We start from the raw sequence: 19,148 nt of genomic DNA, 5'->3' as shown, positions 1-19,148 counted from the left end.
CTTTTATCTTCAGTGGGTGTCCGTTTGCCAGTTCCAGCAACACCTCTATCACAAGCGCTGGTCTTGGAGGTTCCGGCGTGGGCACATTCACTACTCCCTGGCCTGGCTGCTGTGCCCTGATGTTGGCAACCAGGCGTTGGCTTTTACTTGCTCCGTGATTTCTTCTTCCTCCTTCCCCCCAACAGTTCCCGCCATCCCTTGCCATTCCTTCCTTTGCGGACAGACTCTGGCAAAGTGACCTGGCTGTTGGCAGAGATAGCATCTCTTGCCGCTCTTTCCCTCCTTCTTCCGCCCTTCACTGGTGTTTGAAACTGCGCGCGCGCGCGCTGTTCCAAGTTCCATCGGCTCTGCTGGCGGGAAAGGCTGCTCCGGAATCTCTGGAATGCGGAAGTCCTTCCAACGTTCCCCCTTTCCTTCCCGCTTTTCCATAGCTCTAGCCTCCTGGCGTGCTCCTATGGACAGCGCTGATTTAGTCAGCTGATCCATAGACTCCGCCCTAGGCGCCCGGGAAAGTTCATCTTTCACTGCCGGAGAGAGACCTTCTTCAAACAGCATTTGAATAGGTTCACTAGCAAGGTCCCACCCTAGTCTATGAATCAGCATGGTGAACTCAGTCCAGTACTCACGTACAGATCGGCTCCCCTGTTTACACGCCATTAACTGTCTGCGCACCACCCCCTGCTCGATCTCGCTGGAAAACATCAAGTCCATGGCGCGAAAAAACTTCATAGTGTCCTTTAAGATTTCATTATTGGCTGCCATCAGGGGCCGAACCCAGTCCTTCGCCCCTCCCTCTAGATGACCAATCACGTACGCCACTCTAGAGTTCTCATCGGGGAAGTCATCAAACAGTAGATTGAGAGCATATTGCATCTCTGTCCTAAAGGCTTGATAGTTCCTGGGATCCCCCCCAAATTTCTGCACCAATCCAGGCACCCGTCTGGCAAGTGGGGTGGTTTTCCCTTTATCCGCATCTTGAGCCCTCCTCTCCTCGAGCCTCGCCGTTTGCAGCGCCAGCTGGACCTCCAACGCCCTGTACCTTTCTTCCAGGCTTGGACCTGCTCCAGCTCCTCCGGTTCCGGCTGGTTCGCTCATGATGCCCTCTGCTTGCACAAGCTGCTTTCAAAGACTGTCAGATTGCTGTGATGGGATAGTGAGCTGCTTGTGCGTAAAAGCTTGATCCCTCTGGGGTTTGGCTGGTCATCCAAACCGAGGCACTAACGGAGCCCCCAAAGCATGACTCCGTCAGTCGCTGGTAGAATCTGACAGTGGGCGTCTACGGAATTTACGCCAACATAAAAGCTGTTTGACGGACATGCGCCTTCGTGACTCTCTGCGTGACAGTTTCCGGCGAAGGGTGGGAGTTCCTAATGGGGGTCTTGTTACCTCTTCGCTATTCTCACTAGAAGTATCCCAGAGCCTCCCCTCCGCTGTGACTCCTGCACTCCCCCTGCTGGTTCCTTCCTCTGCTGCAGATTCTCTCCTATTCTCCTGGAGCCTGTCCACCACCTGTCCCTCCGATGGCAGTTCCCTGACACCATCCAACTAAAAACCCAGCGGTTCAGATTCAAACTCCCATAAAACTGTTTCTCTGCACCTTCCATCTTCCAAACATACCAACCATGAAGCAGCATTAATATTCTCTCATGAAAGTCCACAACCAATGAAAAAGAGAGCAAAAGTAGCTGCATTTGGCTGAATTATGAAAAGAATTCCAAAATGCACAGCTAGGCAACATCTTTATTGGGAATGTCCTAAATATCCCTAAAATGTGACAAGCTTTCAAGTTCTCCAGATCTTGTAGTTAGGCAAGATGCTACACAAGAAGGGGGAGACGGGTGTAAAGCTGGTGTTGCATCCATGAGATCAGCTTGTAGATTTAGGCCCAGGAAGGAGACTGTAGGCTGAAAAAGTTCCTCCCAGGTGCTACAAATATTAGGTCACACCGTTGGATTCTGGGACAAAGAAGCAATGGCTGTTTGTCATCTTTGAGAAACTGAAGTCAATTTGTTTTTTCAATGATAGGCTCATTCTCCATAAACGGCACAGCCAAAATCATAATAGGTTGGGAACAGCATTTGCACTTACCTGTTGAACTTACTTCATCCTAAAATGACTATCCAGGCTATTCATCTGCCTGCCTGCCTATTTATCTATTTGTTTCTATTATAATCATGAAAACCTCTAACTGGTTTACTTAAAGTAAAAATCATTTTGTGACAATCTGTTGGACAGAGCATGCTAGCCTTTATTTAGGTTTCATCACAGAATTTGCCCCAACCTTGAGGAAGGACTATAGCCCAGTGGTAGAGCTCATGCTTTCCATGCAAAAGGTCCCAGGTCAAATCTCCAACATCCTGAGGCAGGGCTGGTCAGGACTACCTACCGGTCAGGAGCTTTCCAAGTGGGCCAGGGACAGCCTCTGGGTTGGAACCCAGGAGAGCTTCTTCAAGTTAGTGTAGACCAGCCTTTCTCAACCTTGGGTCTCCAGATGTTGTTGGACTATAACTCCCATCTTCCCTGATCACTGCTCCTGCTAGCTAGGGATGGCCAGCTGGTCTGTCCCAGGAAAGGCAGCTTTCCTGTGCTCCTAATGCCTGTTTACAGAAGTCTTTCATTGACAGATTTTGGTCAGAACTCTTGAAACAATGTTTAAGCTTGTGCATCTTTTCTCTGAAATCAACACAAAAAGTTTCATTTCTCATATGAATCCCCTCCTCTCCATCACCAGGAGAAAGTGTATCTTTCAGGAGTAATGTGTGAAGAAGTCATAAGTCTTAGTCAATCAAGCACAGGGACACAAAACAAAATGTCATAGTGTGGTTACGACATCTACCAGTGTTGCAGATGCAAACCAGGTTAGCTGTTCGGGATCTGAATGCCACTTTCATCAGACAAGATGGGGCAGAGGATGCACAGGTGCACTGGATTTGATTGAAGGTTTGGCTGCTTTAATAATATTGAAGGGGCAGTTCTTTGAACCACATGAGTAGTAAGGCAGAACTGAAAGAATGTGGATGGGAGCCAAAACGAACCACAATGCTCTTCCTACTGTGAACTCTCAGAGGGATGGAAACCTCTGGCCCTGTGGTGGTGGTGTACTTCAACTCTCGTCTTCCCTGGCCAGAGGAGAGTGAGTGGAGATATGGTAGCCATCTTCATACAGTGGTACCTTGGGTTAAGTACTTAATTCATTCCGGAGGTCCGTACTTAATCTGAAACTGTTCTTAACCTGAAGCACCACTTTAGCTAATGGGGCCTCCCACTGCTGCCGCACCGCCGAGCACAATTTCTGTTCTCATCCTGAAGCAAAGTTCTTAACCTGAGGTACTATTTCTGGGTTAGCGGAGTCTGTAACCTGAAGCATGTGTAACCTGAAGCGTATGTAACTCAAGGTACCACTGTTTATTTAAAGGGCTACCATACGATAGATGGTGCAATATTGTTTTCTCCTGCTCTGGAGGTTGTGACCGGAACCAATGAATTCAAGTTACAAGAAAGGAGATACTGACTGAACACTAAGAAGAACTTTATGACGGTAAGAGCTGTTTGACAGTGGAACAGACTTCCATGTGAGGTTGTGGACTCTCCATCCATGGAGGTTTTAAAGCAGAGGTTGGATGTCCCTCTGTCATGTATGAGCTAGTTGAAATTCTTGCATTGCGGGGGTTGGACTAGATGACCCTTAGGGTCCCATCCAATTCTATGATTCTATGATGATGTGAGTTGGACTCCAACAACATCTGGAGGGCGGTAGGTTCCCCAGTCCTGCCTTGAGCAGGTCAGCATCATATGTGGGTGATTTTCTGTGCCTTCTTCCCACCTTCAGATTTTAGGTGGGGTTCCAGAAAATTAACACATATCGCACACTTTCACAGAACGTCCGGAGAGCCAGCCCTCCTTTATCGAAATTAAAATGTGTGTGTGTGTGTTTTGTTTTTTAAAAAACAACAACCAAAATCCCTGCCACATGCAGGCTTTCTATCCGCAGGGAAGGGAAGGAGATGGAAGGGTTACATAGTGAATGATCGTTTCCGGGAATTGACGCTGGAATCACTGTTTGGCATGTCCGCAATCCATGCAGAACCCCCTCGAATGACATCATCGACTAGCTCATGATGGAGGGGGAGGGGGAGCATCCTGTGGCTACACTTGGAAAGGACCGCTATACGATCCAAGAGACCCGGAAGCAGTGACGGGGGAGAGGGAACCACGCAACCTGAAATGCATTGAGAGAGGGAGAGAGAGACGACCACCTGTTTTGGCTTCAGCGCCCCGCCGCCGCCAATACCCCCCCGCCCAGCATTTGCTTTTCCACCCACGGAGCTGTGTTTTTTCCCACCACCCCCTTTTCCCGTGGAGCCAAGCCAGCCGAGAGGAAGGCCGAGCAGGGCAGGGGGTTTCCTGAGAAGCGCCCCACCCCCTCGGATGAGACGATGGACGACACCGCAGACGATTGCGGCGACAACAGCTTGGAGGCAAAAGCAGGTCCGGATGGGGAGCCGGGAGGTCCCCAAGGGGAGCCGGCGGGGGTGTCCGCCCCTCCCAGGACGGAGGAATGCCGAATCTGCTACGGCCCTTTCGACGTGGAGTGCCGCCCGCCCCGAGAGCTCGAGTGCCTCCACACTTTCTGCCTGGATTGCCTGAGCCAGGTACACCAAGCCGAGCGCTGCAGGCGCGGCCTCCGCCACAGTAATCCCGGCGCGGCCACCATCACTTGCCCGCTCTGCAGGCACCGGACAGCCCTGCCAGACGGCCGCGTGTCCAACCTGCCCGTCGACCGCGCACTGGCCGCCCCAAGCTGCCCGCTGCCTCCAAAGCCCTTGCAGCCTGTTCGGCCTTCGCAAGCGGCGGCCCAGCCTGCCCAGCAGCGCCCCCTGCCGGACCAGGGCGGCGGCAGGAGCAGCAGCGACGGGACGGCGCCCCAGCCGCTTCCTTCTTCAGTTCCCGACGGAGAAGCGGAGCCGGGCTCGGGATGCCACACTTGCCACGGGCGCCCCCAGCGGCTCGTGGAGAAAATTCCTTGGGTGTGGGTCGCCTTCTGCCTCCTCTTCGGGGCGTTCTTCTCCATAGCGTTCATTAGCGCTCTGCTGTGGAACTGGAGCCCGTGGGTCCTATTCCTGGGGGCCTCCCTCTGCTGCATCCTGCCCTGTTGCCTCATCCTCTGCTACACAGAGATTAGGAGATACCAGAGGGAATCCCCTCCTTGCCCACCCTGCCTGGTCCTTCCCTTTTAGGTTCTTGCATCTGAAGACGTGCTGGTGGACTTCTGGCCCATAAAGGGCTTAATGGGAACCGGTCCTACCGTTAGGCAAAGAGCGTAAGAAGAGACCTGTTAGATCAGGTCAATGGCCCATCGCAGACCAGCATCCTATTCTCACGGTGGCCAGCCGAATGGGAAGCCTTTCCATTCACGCACAGAAACCAACCAGGCTAGCAGCAGCGTCGTACTTCAGCACTGGTGAAGGGACAGCAGACTGGCTTAAAGGGTGTTGGCCAGGGCAGGACTGGGCTGGATGGCATGCAAGCTCTGCCCTTCAGCACCATCCCGCTGCTCCCTGCCCACACCTCACTCTGCCTAATAGGCTGGCCCTATTAGGGGAGCCATGTACACTCAGCAACGATTGTTATGTTTTTTTATTGCCAGGGAGGGCGAAAGGAGGTCCATGCTGGTGTTTCTGCCTAAGCTGCCAAAATCACTTGACTGCGCACCCTGATTTTGGAGAGGGGCACTTTATGCTCCGTCTAAGGCAGCAGATGATCTATAATAAATATGTTAATCTTGAAAATGCCACAAGACTTTGGGTGGTTCCCATTTTCTGACTCTCAGTGTAATGTGAACCCCACCCCTCCAGTACAAGTGGGAGATAAAAGTAGAAATCAATGGAACAGATTTTAATGTCTTTCCATCCCCAGACAAATAATAAAAAGAGAGGCATTTAAGCCATTTCTTTATCATCATCATCACCATCCTTTGAAAAATTGCCCTGCCATTGCTAATACCAATGCAAAAGCATCCATTCCCGTGTTGGAAGGGGTTGTGGCTGAGAGATAATGGTTTACAACAGCCCTGTCAATTCTGAAATTATATTGCAGTTAGGAGTTTAATTCATTGTGCACAACAACCCTCCCATGTTGCCCAGTTACATCATATCGCCTGTTACAAGTTGGGAGTCAGCCTAGGTTACAGTACAACTGTGTGAGGTAGTCCGCCCTATTATTTCCCTATTGAAGGCTGGGGAGCTGCTCTGAGAGACACTAGTTTGAGATGGCTTTGCACTGTATTCTACTGTTAATATTGCTGGTAAGAAGTGGGGTTGAGGCTCACTTATTCACAGCCAAAAAACAGCTCATGCAAAGTGTAACCCAGTCCTTCCAAGTCAGTTCCAGTGCTCCACTGCCTTGCCTGCAGAAAAGGCACACTTTTAAATATTCCACAACTAAATAAAAAAATCAAAAAAATCAAATGGTTCACATAAATTAAATGTGAACTTTTATTTTTGCTTGTACCTTTTTGTTTTGGGGTGAACAGGCTGGAACCTGATCACAGATTCAGTAAAATATTTGATTTCTCCATTGATTTCTCTGGCCAGTTCTCACTTCTGCCCTGTGAGAGAAGAAAATGAACTTTTAAAAGACTGTTGAAATCAGAAATTAAAGGGATTTGTCTCCATATAGAGAATTATCAGTGTTGTTGTTGTTGTTAATAGGTTTATTACTCACTTGTTACCAAGATCTCAAAGTGGTTTATACTTAAAAACATAAACACCATTAAACGTTCATATAAATCATTAACATTTTCATGCAAAAATCCACAAGGCATATAGATGCATCTTCAAAAATAGCATCTTATAGCATGAGTTACATTGTAGAAAATGTATATAAATGTGTATGTATGACATCTTGCAGTGTGGCAATGCTCCTCTTCAGGGTTCCAGCCACTCCTTTCTCTTCTTCTCACCAGCAGTCAGGCAGTATTCTGTGTGTACAGTCTCCATTGGACGTTTTGTTTTTTTGGTGGGGAAGACATTTGCCCCATAGTTTTTCTCCCTAAATATTTTTTGTACTTCTCCTAAACGTGTTGATATCCCCTTCTTGTTTCATGACACTTTGGCTGCATAAGAACCAACACCTGAAGAACTGATTTTGCTATTAATATCTACAAGGGGAACCTGCAACAAAAAGTTGCAGCATGAAGTGCTTCTGGCTAGCTGCAGCCCTGTCTTCTTCCAGGACAATCCAGTCCATTTCTACTCCTCCCCTGGTTTTCCTTCCCTCTTGGCAACATCCAGTCAGCATTCCATTGCCAATGAGTATACTCTGTCCTCCCTGTGATGTTCTTTCTATACTTCTGCAAGCCTTGGGCTTCCCCTAAACCTGCTCAAAGCTCCCTCTTCTGCATGGATGGTGCCTTTTTGGGTACATACAGTACTACATAAGGACTAGCACTCAAAGAACTGAGATTGCTAAATATATGCAAGTGGGGACTTGCAACCAAAGGAAGCCCTCACCAAAGCAAATAGCTGATTTTCCTCAGGACTGCAGCAGAGGAAGAAAGAGGGTTGTCATAGCCTCAATTCAATAATGGGCCTGATCCCATTATCACTCCCACAACAGATGCAATTTGCATTTTTTTTCTAAAAAAATTGAATTTTCTAACATTGGAGCTGTGTATCCACTGGAATTTCAATGGATCATTGTGTTGATCAAAAGTAGGGATGGGGAAACAGGGACCCTCCAGTTGTTGTGGGACTGCAGCTCCCATCAGCTCCTACCCAGAATAATAAAAGTCAGGGATGATGGAAGTTGTAATATGTATCTGTAGATGGGAGGGCCGCTGGTTAACAACCCTTTACCTCAAACTCATAACCTACCAAGTTGCAGGGATAAAATTTAATAAATTGAACATGGACTATTGTGTTTCTGTACAACATTTTGAGCATGCAGTAGGTATCTCACTGAGGTTAGAGTCTCCCGGTCTTGCTAGAACTTTGAACAACAATGAGTGCCTAAAGCAAATGTAAACCCCATTCCTGTTTCTGAAGAAGCAGCTACACCAAATGAGGTCTGGGACTCAGAGTGCCTTGTGGGCAAAGTTCCAGTTGCAATTCTCCCAGCTTATTTCCAAGAGGGAAGGGGGAAATGCCTTAGATCCATCTAATTTCCTAAGGAAAACTATGGCAATGGCCCAGTGTGTCTTGAAGCTCCTATAGTTTCCAAGCTGCTGTGTCAGAGTGTGCTGTACATTTGCTGACCCCTTTGAGTGAGTCAGTATGTTGGACTAGGACCTGGGTTCATGGCTCCATTCATGAAGCTCAATGGATGGTCTGAATAAGGGGGCAAACTATGTATTATACTGCCTTGAGTTCCTTGGAGGGAAGGTAGAATATAAATGTAATGCTAAACTAAATAAATAAAGAGAAATAAGGTAAAGATTAAGGAGACTACAGTGTAATCTCACTGTATACAAGTTGTACAAGTGACAATAAAGTATTTCAATAAATGCTATGTAAAGGAGCTCTGTAAACTGAACGTATATACTCAGATGATATGTAACTGTATATTTTGCATTGTAACTGTTCCAAACATATCTACCTTAGGTTTACACGTAATGCCTTTTGAAAGTAAAACTCCAAATGCTGCTTAATCTGAAGTCCTGCTTGCTGTGCTTTGAGATTTAAAACTATAAATGCTCTAAAATATTCCTGTCTGAATCTGAGATTTCATATGCATGATCTGAACTTTGGAAAACTGTGTAACATTTGCAGCCTGTTAGCCACGTGACTATGGCTAGGGTTTGCTTGTATACAACTTGTAAAATAAAAGGCTGTAATTGGGAGCTTGAATTCAAGGGTCCTTTTAAACATTCATTTTAGATTATGCAGAAGGAGGGAACACCCCATGCTTAGAATGCATGCTTCAGTGTGCTGTTTTTCCTCTGTAATATTTATGGTATTTAAATATGTTTGATTGTGTCTGTCATAACTGCAGTCCTTTTGTACACAGCATAAGCACCCTCTGATGTCATTCAGTTTTTTGGGTGGGGGGAAGGGGTGTGTCGTGGAGAGTTAAGAAGTGAGAGGTTAAATTGTTGAAATGCTTATAAATAACCTTACCAGTTTGCTTACAGGAACACATTAGCCTCTCAACATTTAAGTCTGTGGAACTGGCACTTTTATAAGTGCCACGTAATGTCCATTGTTTCATTGCAATGAATCGATCCTTTGTGTGGCCGTGCTTTTTCTCTGGAACTCCTTGTCTAGTAATACTAGGGACCATTAGTATACTGCACATCTAGGAAAATGTATTTAAAGCATGTGGTTTCATACTAGTTTTCAAAGAATGCATGTGTGGTGGAGAGGTCCTTGGACATCCTCTGGCGATGGAGCCACCATCGAGAGCTGATGAAACCACCAGCCAATCAGGAGTGAGAGAGAGGGACTTTCTGTCACTGTGGGCAGATGATGTCTCTGACTGAGAGGGTTAAGATAGGGACTATCTGTTATTGAGGATAGAAGGGACTTTCCATCAGTGTGGGCATTGGGGGGTTCTGACTATCTCCGTGGGCTCAGACACGGATTACCTGTCAGTGGGTATAGATAGGGACTAAATGTTACTGTGGGGAGCTGGGAGTTTGGACTATTTAAGTGGGGTGAGCCAGGTAGTGCAACTCAGTTTGGATTCCCTGAGAGGAAGCTAAATCTTGGAAGGGGCTAAGTGGGTGTTGCTAGTTAGGACACTGATAGCTATTCCAGGTGGAAAAAGTCTTCCTGAGACTTGGTTTCAAAACTAGTGCTGCTTTGAAATTCTCTGTTATGAATGTGTGTCTTAAAAGAAGCTTTGTCCTCATTTGTGAAGCTATCACACTTTAAACCCTCATAGAGTGTAAATAAATAAACCATTCAGTTTTGTTGCAGAAGTGATTTCTCATACTTTCACCCACTGGATGGGGGGAAGAGTGGTTATCAGGCAGCCTTCACAGAAGCACAATACCTTGCTGCTGTTTAATAATAATAATAAAAACACTACCAGAAATAGTTAATCATAGACCTCTCCTGAGGTTACAAAAGGGAGGGTTTTTTTAATCTATGAACACACCCACAAATCAGTCACGTTACCCAGCACCCACCTTCAGTGAGGGTGTCTGTCACAGCATGTCATAGCCTGTTTCATATTTGTTTTCACCATCTTTGGATAGGTCACAATGGGTTTTTTATTATTCATTTTGCCTCAAGGCAAACAAGAGAAAATTCTTATTTTTTGTATCACATTAACAAAAGCTGTGATGGAGTGTGATTCGGTTCCATTAAAATAAATGAGCCCCTTGCAGTTAGGATGTGGGTTGCATCTTTGCGTAAAGGGAGCACTTTAGAACGGGATCTGCCAAGGAAATGGAGTGTGCAATTGAAGGGCAACAGTGAGTGAGCCATTGCAAGTTTTCCAAATAAGGCAGAAAGATCTCTCATGTAACATTTTATGTTGCTACTATTTGATATTCTGCTAAGCTGTTTTGTGCCCTATTTGTGGAATGGGTGGTTCTGGGCCTGGACTTAACCTTGGGTGTCTAGGTGATGGCTGTAGCCAGATGCATCTTTGCCCAGCTTAGGCTTCTCCACCAGGTGTGTCAGTTCCTGGAACTTGAAGATAACACACGCTTTCAAATGTGGACCACTGCAGCACACTCTATGAGGCTGCCTCCGTGCCCAGGAGCTTTATTAGGTCCACAAAGCAATGAATTAACAGAGCAAAGCAATCCTCCCCTTGTGCTGGACTAGGCATGGTGGGTTTGGTAGGTGTCCTTCTGCTCAACTCCTCTGGCTCAGTCAGCCTCCCACTAGTTGCAAGATGGGCAAGGGCCATGGTGGCAGATTCCCTGCTGGCGGGAACCAGCGGAAACCCCATGGGTGTTTGGAGGGTGGGGATGGGACAGATCCTGAGCTGTTTTTTTAGCTGCCATGTGAAGACATCAGCCCTGATCATTCCTCTTTCACCTTCTACCAGGGCTGCCGTGATAGCTCAGTTGGTTAGAGCATGGTGCTGATAAGTCAAGCTTGCAGGTTCGATCCCTGTATGGGACAGCTGCATATTCCTGCATTGCAGGAGGCTGGAGTAGATGATCCCCAGGGTCCCTAACTCTACAATTCTATGATTCTATGATCAGTAGGGCAGTAGGTAGTAGCCCAGCCATGATGCCAAGCACTGTCAATGAGGGCAGGTTAGGATTAGTTGTTAGCCCGAAATTGTTCACAGCAGACTGCCTGTTGGGAGCATAGAACGCCATGTTATTGATGATAACTTCCAGTTGGTTTCAAATCAAAATACTGATGATTACTTTATGTATGGCATGGATTGGTAATCTGTGGTCATCTAGATGTTGGCTGAGGCTGATGGAAGATGGAGTCTAAGAACACCTGGAAGGCCACAAGTTCTCCATCCCTGCTTGATGGTTTGGGGTCAGGATATCTGAAGGATCCTTTCTTCTGTAACTCTGTAACTCTTTCTGAAGGGAAGTCTGCTTTGATCTCTTGCTAATGCCCCTGAAGCATTTTTAGGAAGGCTTTTGGGCACTAAGTGTTTTAAGTCTGATTGGAAAATTGTTCTAATGTTGCTGGAAATTGGTCTTAATGGATGTTGTTATTTGTTGTCTGTGGCTTTGGATTATTCTGGGTTTTGTTTTTGTTTTTTTGTTTTGTATTAGAATTTTGTTTCAATCTTTTCTTGTTAAGATCTGCCTTGAACACCGCTGGAAGAAAGATGGGGCAAAATGTTTTATATGCTTTAAAAATGAAAACCAACCAGCCACAATGCTACTCAGTGGAGCCACAAAAAGGTGTCTAAGAAGGTACCTTTGGTCCATACAGTCTAGTGCTGGCTGTTCTATGGCAGGCAGCAGCATCACTGCAGGCTCAGGGATACAGATGTGCAGTTGGTAATTTTAGGCTCTGGGTTTAATGCTCTGCCCTCTTCAGATGGCAATATGTATGAAACTGAGGTAGTTGTTTAAGCACCCCTGCCTTAGAACATCTACCCTCAGCCCAAGGTAATAAAAAAAAAATACATGCCAAAATTGTATGTGCTATTAATAACAAAAATAATGTTGTTCCCCTTTAGGTGGTGGTTGTGGGTTAAACCACAGAGCCTAAGGCTTGCCAATCAGAAGGTTAGTGGTTCGAAACCCCGCCACGGGGTGAGCTCCCGTTGCTCAGTCCCTGCTCCTGCCAACCTAGCAGTTCGAAAGCACATAAAAGTGCAAGTAGATAAATAGGTACCGCTCTGGCGGGAAAGTAAACGGCGTTCCCATGCGCTGCTCTGGTTCGCCAGAAGCGTCTTAGTCATGCTGGCCACATGACCTGGAAACTGTACGCCGGCTTCCTTGGCCAATAAAGCGAGATGAGCGCCGCAACCCCAGAGTCAGCCACGACTGGACCTAATGGTCAGGGGTCCCTTTACCTTTCCACCTCTTCATTCTTTTTTGACAATACTGAATTTTATAAATCGTAATGAAAAGTTTGTTTTACCCTCTTCTGTGCATGGCATGATTTGCAGCCTTTTTTTAAGTGCAGCCATTATTTAAACATTCACACAGCGGAACCCAAACTTTTACCAAGTGTGGCTAATAATACAAACAAGGGGCTTGGTGGATAAATTAACAGCAAGATACCTAATGGTAGAGAAACAACAACAGAAGCAGGCAGCTTTCAAAAAAACGTGCTTCAGACTCGTTTATATATAGCTCAGTTGGTAGAGCCTGAGACTCTTCATCTCAGGGTTGTGGGTTCAAGCCCCACATTGGGCAAAAGATTCCTTTCTTGAACTAGATGACCCACGGAGTGTCTTTCCAACTCTATGATTCTCGCTCTCTCCCATAACACTTCTAAAAGAATAGTGCTGTCAAATAAGCTTTATTTCACACACGGTTCCAAAGGAGCATGGGAACCTCCTGGCACTCGCTGGCGGCTATGGACAGGCAAATTTATTTGAATGCGTTTTGAATTAGTGAATTTAATGTATTGTGCAACTAATCTGGCGGGGGGGGGGGAAGCTCTCTTGGCTCTTTACCTTTCTCTGTTATACCTATATAAATATGCACACGCATTTGAAAGCACTTGCGCGCGCACACACGGGATGGGGGTGGAACGCCTTGTCCGCATAGCAGCACTTCGGTGCGGGTCTCGCTCCCCGCCGTCTCCCCTTCCTCCGCTCGTGCCGGCGCTCCCCCCAAACCCGCCCCCTTAAGCCAGGCGGCAGCTTCCGGCTTCCCTCTCCGAGGAAATGAGCTCACGCACAGGCAGGCCGACCGCTTCGGAGAGGGAGTGGCGGGGCCGCCGCCGGAGAGAGCCTCTGCCCGCTTGGGCCACGGGAGGGGGGGCTACCCGCGTGACATCACCGGGCTGGGGAGAAGCAGCCTTAAGAGGGGCACCGGAGGCGGGGGAGGGGAGGGGAGTCGTGCTGAGATCCAAGCCATCCCGAGGGGGTGCCGAAGCCTCCTTCGCCAGGCAAAGGAGAGAGGAAGGAAGGGGGAGCATCACGCGCAACTGCGGCCAGCTGAGCATGTGAAGAGCCCGCGGAATCCCGGGGAGGGGGAAAGTGAGCATTTCCCGCCCCGGCCCCCTGATGCGCGGAGGAAAGGAGGACAGCATGGACCAGCAGGCAGAGCAGGAAGCCTGCAGCCCAAGCGAGCTCGAGGGAGGGGCTCGGCAGGATGGCAAGGAGGGGGAGGCGCTGAAAGGGACCGAGGCGCAGCCTGTTCCTCCTCCTCCAGCTGCTGCTGCTGCTGCTGCTGCTGGAGAAGCTGCCATCCGGGCGCCTTCCGCGCCGTCTTCCGCGCCGCCGCAGCCCGAGGCGCTGCTCAGCTCGGGCGAGTACGAGTGCCGCATCTGCTACAACTTCTTCGACCTGGAGCGCCACGCGCCCAAGCTGCTGGAGTGCCTGCACACCTTCTGCCAGGACTGCCTGGCGCAGCTGCACCTGCGCGGCGGCGAGCACTCTCCGCGCGGCCGGGGCGCTCCCCCCGACTCCCACCTCACGTGCCCGGTGTGCCGGCACCGCACGGCCCTGCCCGACGGCCGCGTGCACAGCCTGCCCGTCAACACCAAGCTGGTGGAGGGCATCTTGCAGCAGCTGCGCGGCTGGGCGCCTCTGCTGCGCGACCTGCGCGCCCAGCGCCTGCTGCTGCTGCAGGTGCCCCGGCCCCCCGCCCGGCAGCCCTCGCCGTCGTCGGACCGCAGCAGCGGCGCGGCCACCATCACCGTGGGCAGCCCGGACGCCTCTTGCTCGGAGGACCCCGGCGACGGCCACTGCTGCGCCTCCTGCCGGCGGAAGGCGGGATGCGTCTGCCTGGTGTTCACCTTCCTGGCCATGGTGCTGCTGGGCTTCGCGTGGATGGAGTGGCTGACGGGCTCCATCTTCCTCGGCGTCGCCCTCGTGCTCCTCTTCGCCTCCACCGTGCCTTTCATGTACAGCTACAAATCCAGGAGCGAGCCCAGGACTATCTTCTTCGCCAGAGCGACGGCCGGCGGCTCCAGGGAGGTGGCGTCGGGGCGCAGCACTCCCGCAGGCCGCGGGGCTGCCGAGGGCAGGAGCCGCTGCTAGACTGGCGGGGTTGGGGCGGCCTCTCCGCTTTTAATTTATTTATTCCTTCCTTTATTTCCGGTGCATGATAAGCTGCATGATGTTTAAGCAGGTGGGGTCTTCCCCGCTACATTTGCACAGCCGGGCTGGGAAAAGCTTTCTCTTCCGAATGTCTCTCACGTCGGGCGACTATTAAAGGCATAGGAGCCTGGTTAGAACAAGAGATGTGGCAACCCGGACGCTTGCGATTCCTACCCTTGGCAGGGTTGCCACCTTTTCCCCTGGCAAGGTTTCTGATATGCATGCTAGGTAGGAAGTTTTTTTTGGGGGGAGGGAGGGGTCCATAGCTCTCCTTTGCATGCAGATCACAATTTCAGCACTAGTTAAAGGGACCTTGAGTGGCTAGGCAGGGAAAACTCCAAAATCCACGTTAGGGCAATGCATTTATTGGGCCAACCCAAATGACACAAAATAGTGTGTGAGATTTTGAGCTCTTCCGTGTGATTAGATGCGTGAAGAGTTCTGGAGAACTTGGAAGTTTCCACACTGCTCTGGTCTAATAAAAGCATTGCCTTAATGTGGTTTTTGATTTCTTCTTCTTATGGGCTACCCTTTGCTCTGTGTAGGGCTGGGAAAGACTCTGTAGAAGTGAAGTGGTCAATACTTGTCCAATGGCAGTTTCCCACATTCTTGTGGGAAGGCCATGAGGAAAAAATCTCCCAGCTTGCCACACAAGATGGGAGGGTCCCAGAGGTTGGAGAAATAAAAGAATGAAACTTTCATCCTCCTGAAGAAATGATGGGCTGGAAAAGTCTTAGGCTAATGACCTCTCCTGCAGAGTTCCTTTTTGCATCTGGACTGGACTTAGCCCTGCCATCTATTTGTTGTGCCAAAGTTAAAACTCCAGGAATGTTTAAAGCAGAGTGAGTTTCTGTAGAGTGCCTTTTCTCACTTCTTCCAAGGACAATCCTCATGCACACCCTAGATTAGTTGGTGCACCTTCCAAGGCCGACAAATGCTTTCCTCTCTCAGAAATTATGCACTGCTTCCCCAAGACATACTGAAGAAATGTGGTATTTGTTTTGTGGCACCCCATGCAGTTGATCATGATGTAGAATCAAATGCGTTGCTATATTTTTATGGTTAAAGCTGGAGCAAAGCTGGGGTATGGGATAGGCAATTCAAATAGGCAGCTCTTTCATGTCACATTCCTTTATTCTTGTTCTTTGAAAACGAAAGAAGTGGTTAGAAAGTGATTGCAACTGTATGTCTTTCTGATGTGTAAGGTGTGGCAAAACCAGACCCACTTATTGTTCCTAGGGATTTCTTTGCCATTCATATTTTCACAGAGATGAGCAAAGAATTGGAGCTAGCATTATGAAATGCAAATAAGAAATGTGTAAAACTGCCATTTCTTATGTTACCATTTCTTTAGCGGATGTGGCGCTGGGGTGCAAATATCTGCCTAGCACCCCCAAATTACCACAGATAGTGGGGGAGGGGCGAAGCTGCAAACTGCCAGCCATCGGGTGGGGTGCAACTCTCCCCCATGCTGCTGCAGGAGAGTGATCCCTGTAGAGGCTTGGGAGGGAAGCTGTGTGCCTGTCAGCCATATGGTTGGTGGTGCACAGCTTCCATCCTAAGCCTCTGCAGGGATCGCTCTCCTCTCAAGGAGGCTTGGGAGGCAAGCTGCACATCCGCCAGCCATATGGTTGACAGGGCACAGCCGGCGGGCATGCAGGGAAAGGGGAGGCCACTGGCAAAGCCACACAGCTCCCCCACTCACTGGGGCGCCCCTGAGAGGTCAGCGCCCTGGCGCGACACACCACTAAGTCCCATGGGAAAGACGGCTCTGCACATGTACAGTATTTGAATGAGACTATTCCCAAATAAGAAAAACCTGGATAAGGCTGAGGAAGTGGCTTGGTGTTAGGGGTTGTATGAGTTCAGAGGAAATGCCCTTCCACTGCACCTGTAAGACAATGAAGAGGACAGTTCACCTCCCGCTCCAACTACACAATCAAATAGATAAAGCAGAGCTAGAGCTGTTGCTGTCATCATCACCTAGGTGTTCCACTGGTGCTCACTCTTCTTGTCAACTCCACTTACTCTTTACACCTTCCCAAAATTTTCCCCCAGCTCCTTCCACTCACTCACTGAGCTCATTCCACCCCCATGCTGTCCAATTGTCAATCTCTGATCTCATAGTGAGGTCAGGACTTCAAAGTGAAGCACAGAGTTTTCAGATTTCAGTGAAGGTCTGAAGGAGATGCGGGAGTGGCTGGATGTGAGCTCCCATCTGCCCATCAGCTTGTCAACCCCACCCAACTCAAGGTTTAACAGGGCTCACTAAACTGCTCTGTGAAATGCCTCTACTCCCTATAGGTGTGTTTAATGGGGACATGAGGTGCTTTGCCCAGTGAGCTACTAAACTGCTGGGTTAAGGGCTCCTCACCTTTCCATTAAACCTTGCTGTGGGTACATTTAACCAATGCTCTATTAAACACTGTGCCTGGGCTGACCTGTTGTTTCTCATGCTGCACTTGGCATGGCCGCCAACATGTTACGTTCTTATGTATATAGGGAGATACTACTCTGCTAGCATCTTTTGAGTTTCTGACCAATTGTTTGACACCTTATTCATTTTTTTTAAAAAAGCAGTGTTTAAAGTTCCTTAAGACTATTTATCATAATCAGCAAGTATTTATTTATTTGTTTAAATAATGTTTGCCCTACTCTTCAGCCAAAAATAAATAAATAAAGGCTTGCAGAGGAGGCATCTGAAGGCAGCCCTGTTTAGGAAAGTTTTTAATGTCTGTTGTTTTATTGTATTTTTAATATTTTGTTGGAAGCCGCCCAGAGTGGCTGGGAAAACCCAGCCAGATGGGCGGGGTATAAACAAATTATTATTATTATTATTATTATTAGTAGTAGTAGTAGTAGTAGTACTCCAGATCAATAAAAGCAAAACAGTGCCTTCCCTCACCTTACAATCTAGAACAGCGGTTCTCAACCTGTGGATCCCCAGATGTTGTTGGGCTACAACTCCCATCATCCCTGAGCTCTGGCCTTGCTAGCTAGGGATGATGGGAGTTGTAGTCCGACAACATCTGGGGACCCACAGGTTGAGAATTGCTGATCCAGAAGACAGGACAAAAAAGAAGAGGCAGACAAGTAGATAAGGCTCCCCTATGCAGACAGAAAGCCCTCAGTTTATGGAGTGCAGTGGGGATGGACAATGAGGAGGTGGAGACCACAAGCTCATCCCTGTTCCCTCCAATGTCACATAAGGAACATAATGCCTGAAGAAGGCTCTGCTATTTGTTAGAACTGGAACTAAGATAGATGCTATGTTGGGTGTTATCCAGGTCCATACAAATCAACGAGACACATTTGTCAATAGCTTTATCAGGATGTGGACCACACCTGTTGAGGAGAGGAAGCACTTTAGAAGAACAAGTGCTATAGAATAATACGATCTGAAGAGAACCCAGAGTATAGAGATCAGTAGTTGGTTTTTTTTAAGTACACCCAGGGAAAAATAATAAAAGTGAGCTACTGATTTGTTTTTGGGTTTTTTGTTATTTTTGCACCAAATGCACTTTTTGGGTTGGGTGGGTCAGACATCCAGGTACCAGCCTTTCATTGTATTGATTCATCACATATTTGGGGGCTCTCTGAAGAATGCATGCCTTTTCCCCACTGAAAATACTGTGTGTGTTTTCAAAGTAGATAATACTAAAGTTCTGTCTGTGGCAATTAATATGTGATTGCTAATTCACATGTGCAAGCCATTGCTTGATGCTAAAGTTAAAAGGGCTACTGCCACCAAAAAGTCACATAGGCCTTGTTCAAACATGCATGCTCATGGCTGCAGTGTTGTGGTGACTTTCAAATGTAAACAAACCATTACAGATGTAGAATCATCAGTAGAATCTTCAGAACAGTGATCTCACCTCAGACATAGTTCACACATTCAGTTGTCAGTACTCAAATTAGGTTTGTGTGCGAAGCTACAGAAATAGTGATGAACACACATATGTGAATTTCTTCTGAACATGCATGCAACATAGATTTTGTCTACATGTATCTCAAGCATGGTAAAATTGCTCTTGGACTGTACACACACTTCAGGCTGATGTGAGACTCAAATGATAAAATACCTTCCCATTATATGTATGTGTGTGTGTGTGTGTGTGCATATATATATATATATATATATATATATATATATATATATATCCTCCCATTTATAAAATCTCCCTTCACAAAGAAAATTTGATGTCAGGGAATCTCTACAGCTATCGATGTGAAGGGGACTTCCATTTTTTTTGCCCCACCTCCCAACTGAAATTTGAAATGTCCAGGAACTGCATTACCATATGACTGGCTTTTTCTGTGTAGAGAAGCCCTAAAGTGTGTGTGATTATGATAGATTATTTAATCTTTATCAGGCTTTGTTTTTGTTTGCTGCTGACTGAATAATTGGCTGTGGATAGCTGGCTTATTCTTAAATATAGGCCCATAGACCTATGTTAAAGGTAAGTCAGCTGAACTGGATTCTGTCGTTACACTAT

General features: G+C 47.8%; 2 protein-coding genes across 2 annotated transcripts; both read left to right on the top strand.

Annotated features, from left to right (window-relative positions):
- The first annotated feature begins 4,060 nt into the window (after positions 1 to 4,060).
- LOC310844243 (uncharacterized protein) lies at positions 4,061 to 6,791 on the top strand. The gene has a single exon (XM_083738106.1). It carries the CDS (start codon positions 4,437 to 4,439, stop codon positions 5,235 to 5,237), a length of 801 nt encoding a protein of 266 aa, XP_083594232.1. The 5' UTR covers positions 4,061 to 4,436; the 3' UTR covers positions 5,238 to 6,791.
- A 6,487-nt stretch (positions 6,792 to 13,278) lies between these two features.
- On the top strand, positions 13,279 to 17,207 carry RNF228 (ring finger protein 228). Its single transcript, XM_083740192.1, has 2 exons — positions 13,279 to 16,194; positions 16,291 to 17,207. Exon 1 carries the CDS (start codon positions 13,615 to 13,617, stop codon positions 14,590 to 14,592), a length of 978 nt encoding a protein of 325 aa, XP_083596318.1. The 5' UTR covers positions 13,279 to 13,614; the 3' UTR covers positions 14,593 to 16,194; positions 16,291 to 17,207.
- Positions 17,208 to 19,148: the final 1,941 nt, after the last annotated feature.

The sequence above is a fragment of the Podarcis gaigeae genome (genome assembly GCF_964106915.1).
Source record: "Podarcis gaigeae genome assembly, chromosome: 5".
Classification (NCBI taxonomy): Eukaryota; Metazoa; Chordata; class Lepidosauria; order Squamata; family Lacertidae; genus Podarcis; species Podarcis gaigeae.
Note: the sequence above shows the minus strand (reverse complement) of the source record. Positions and strands in the feature narration are given on the sequence as shown.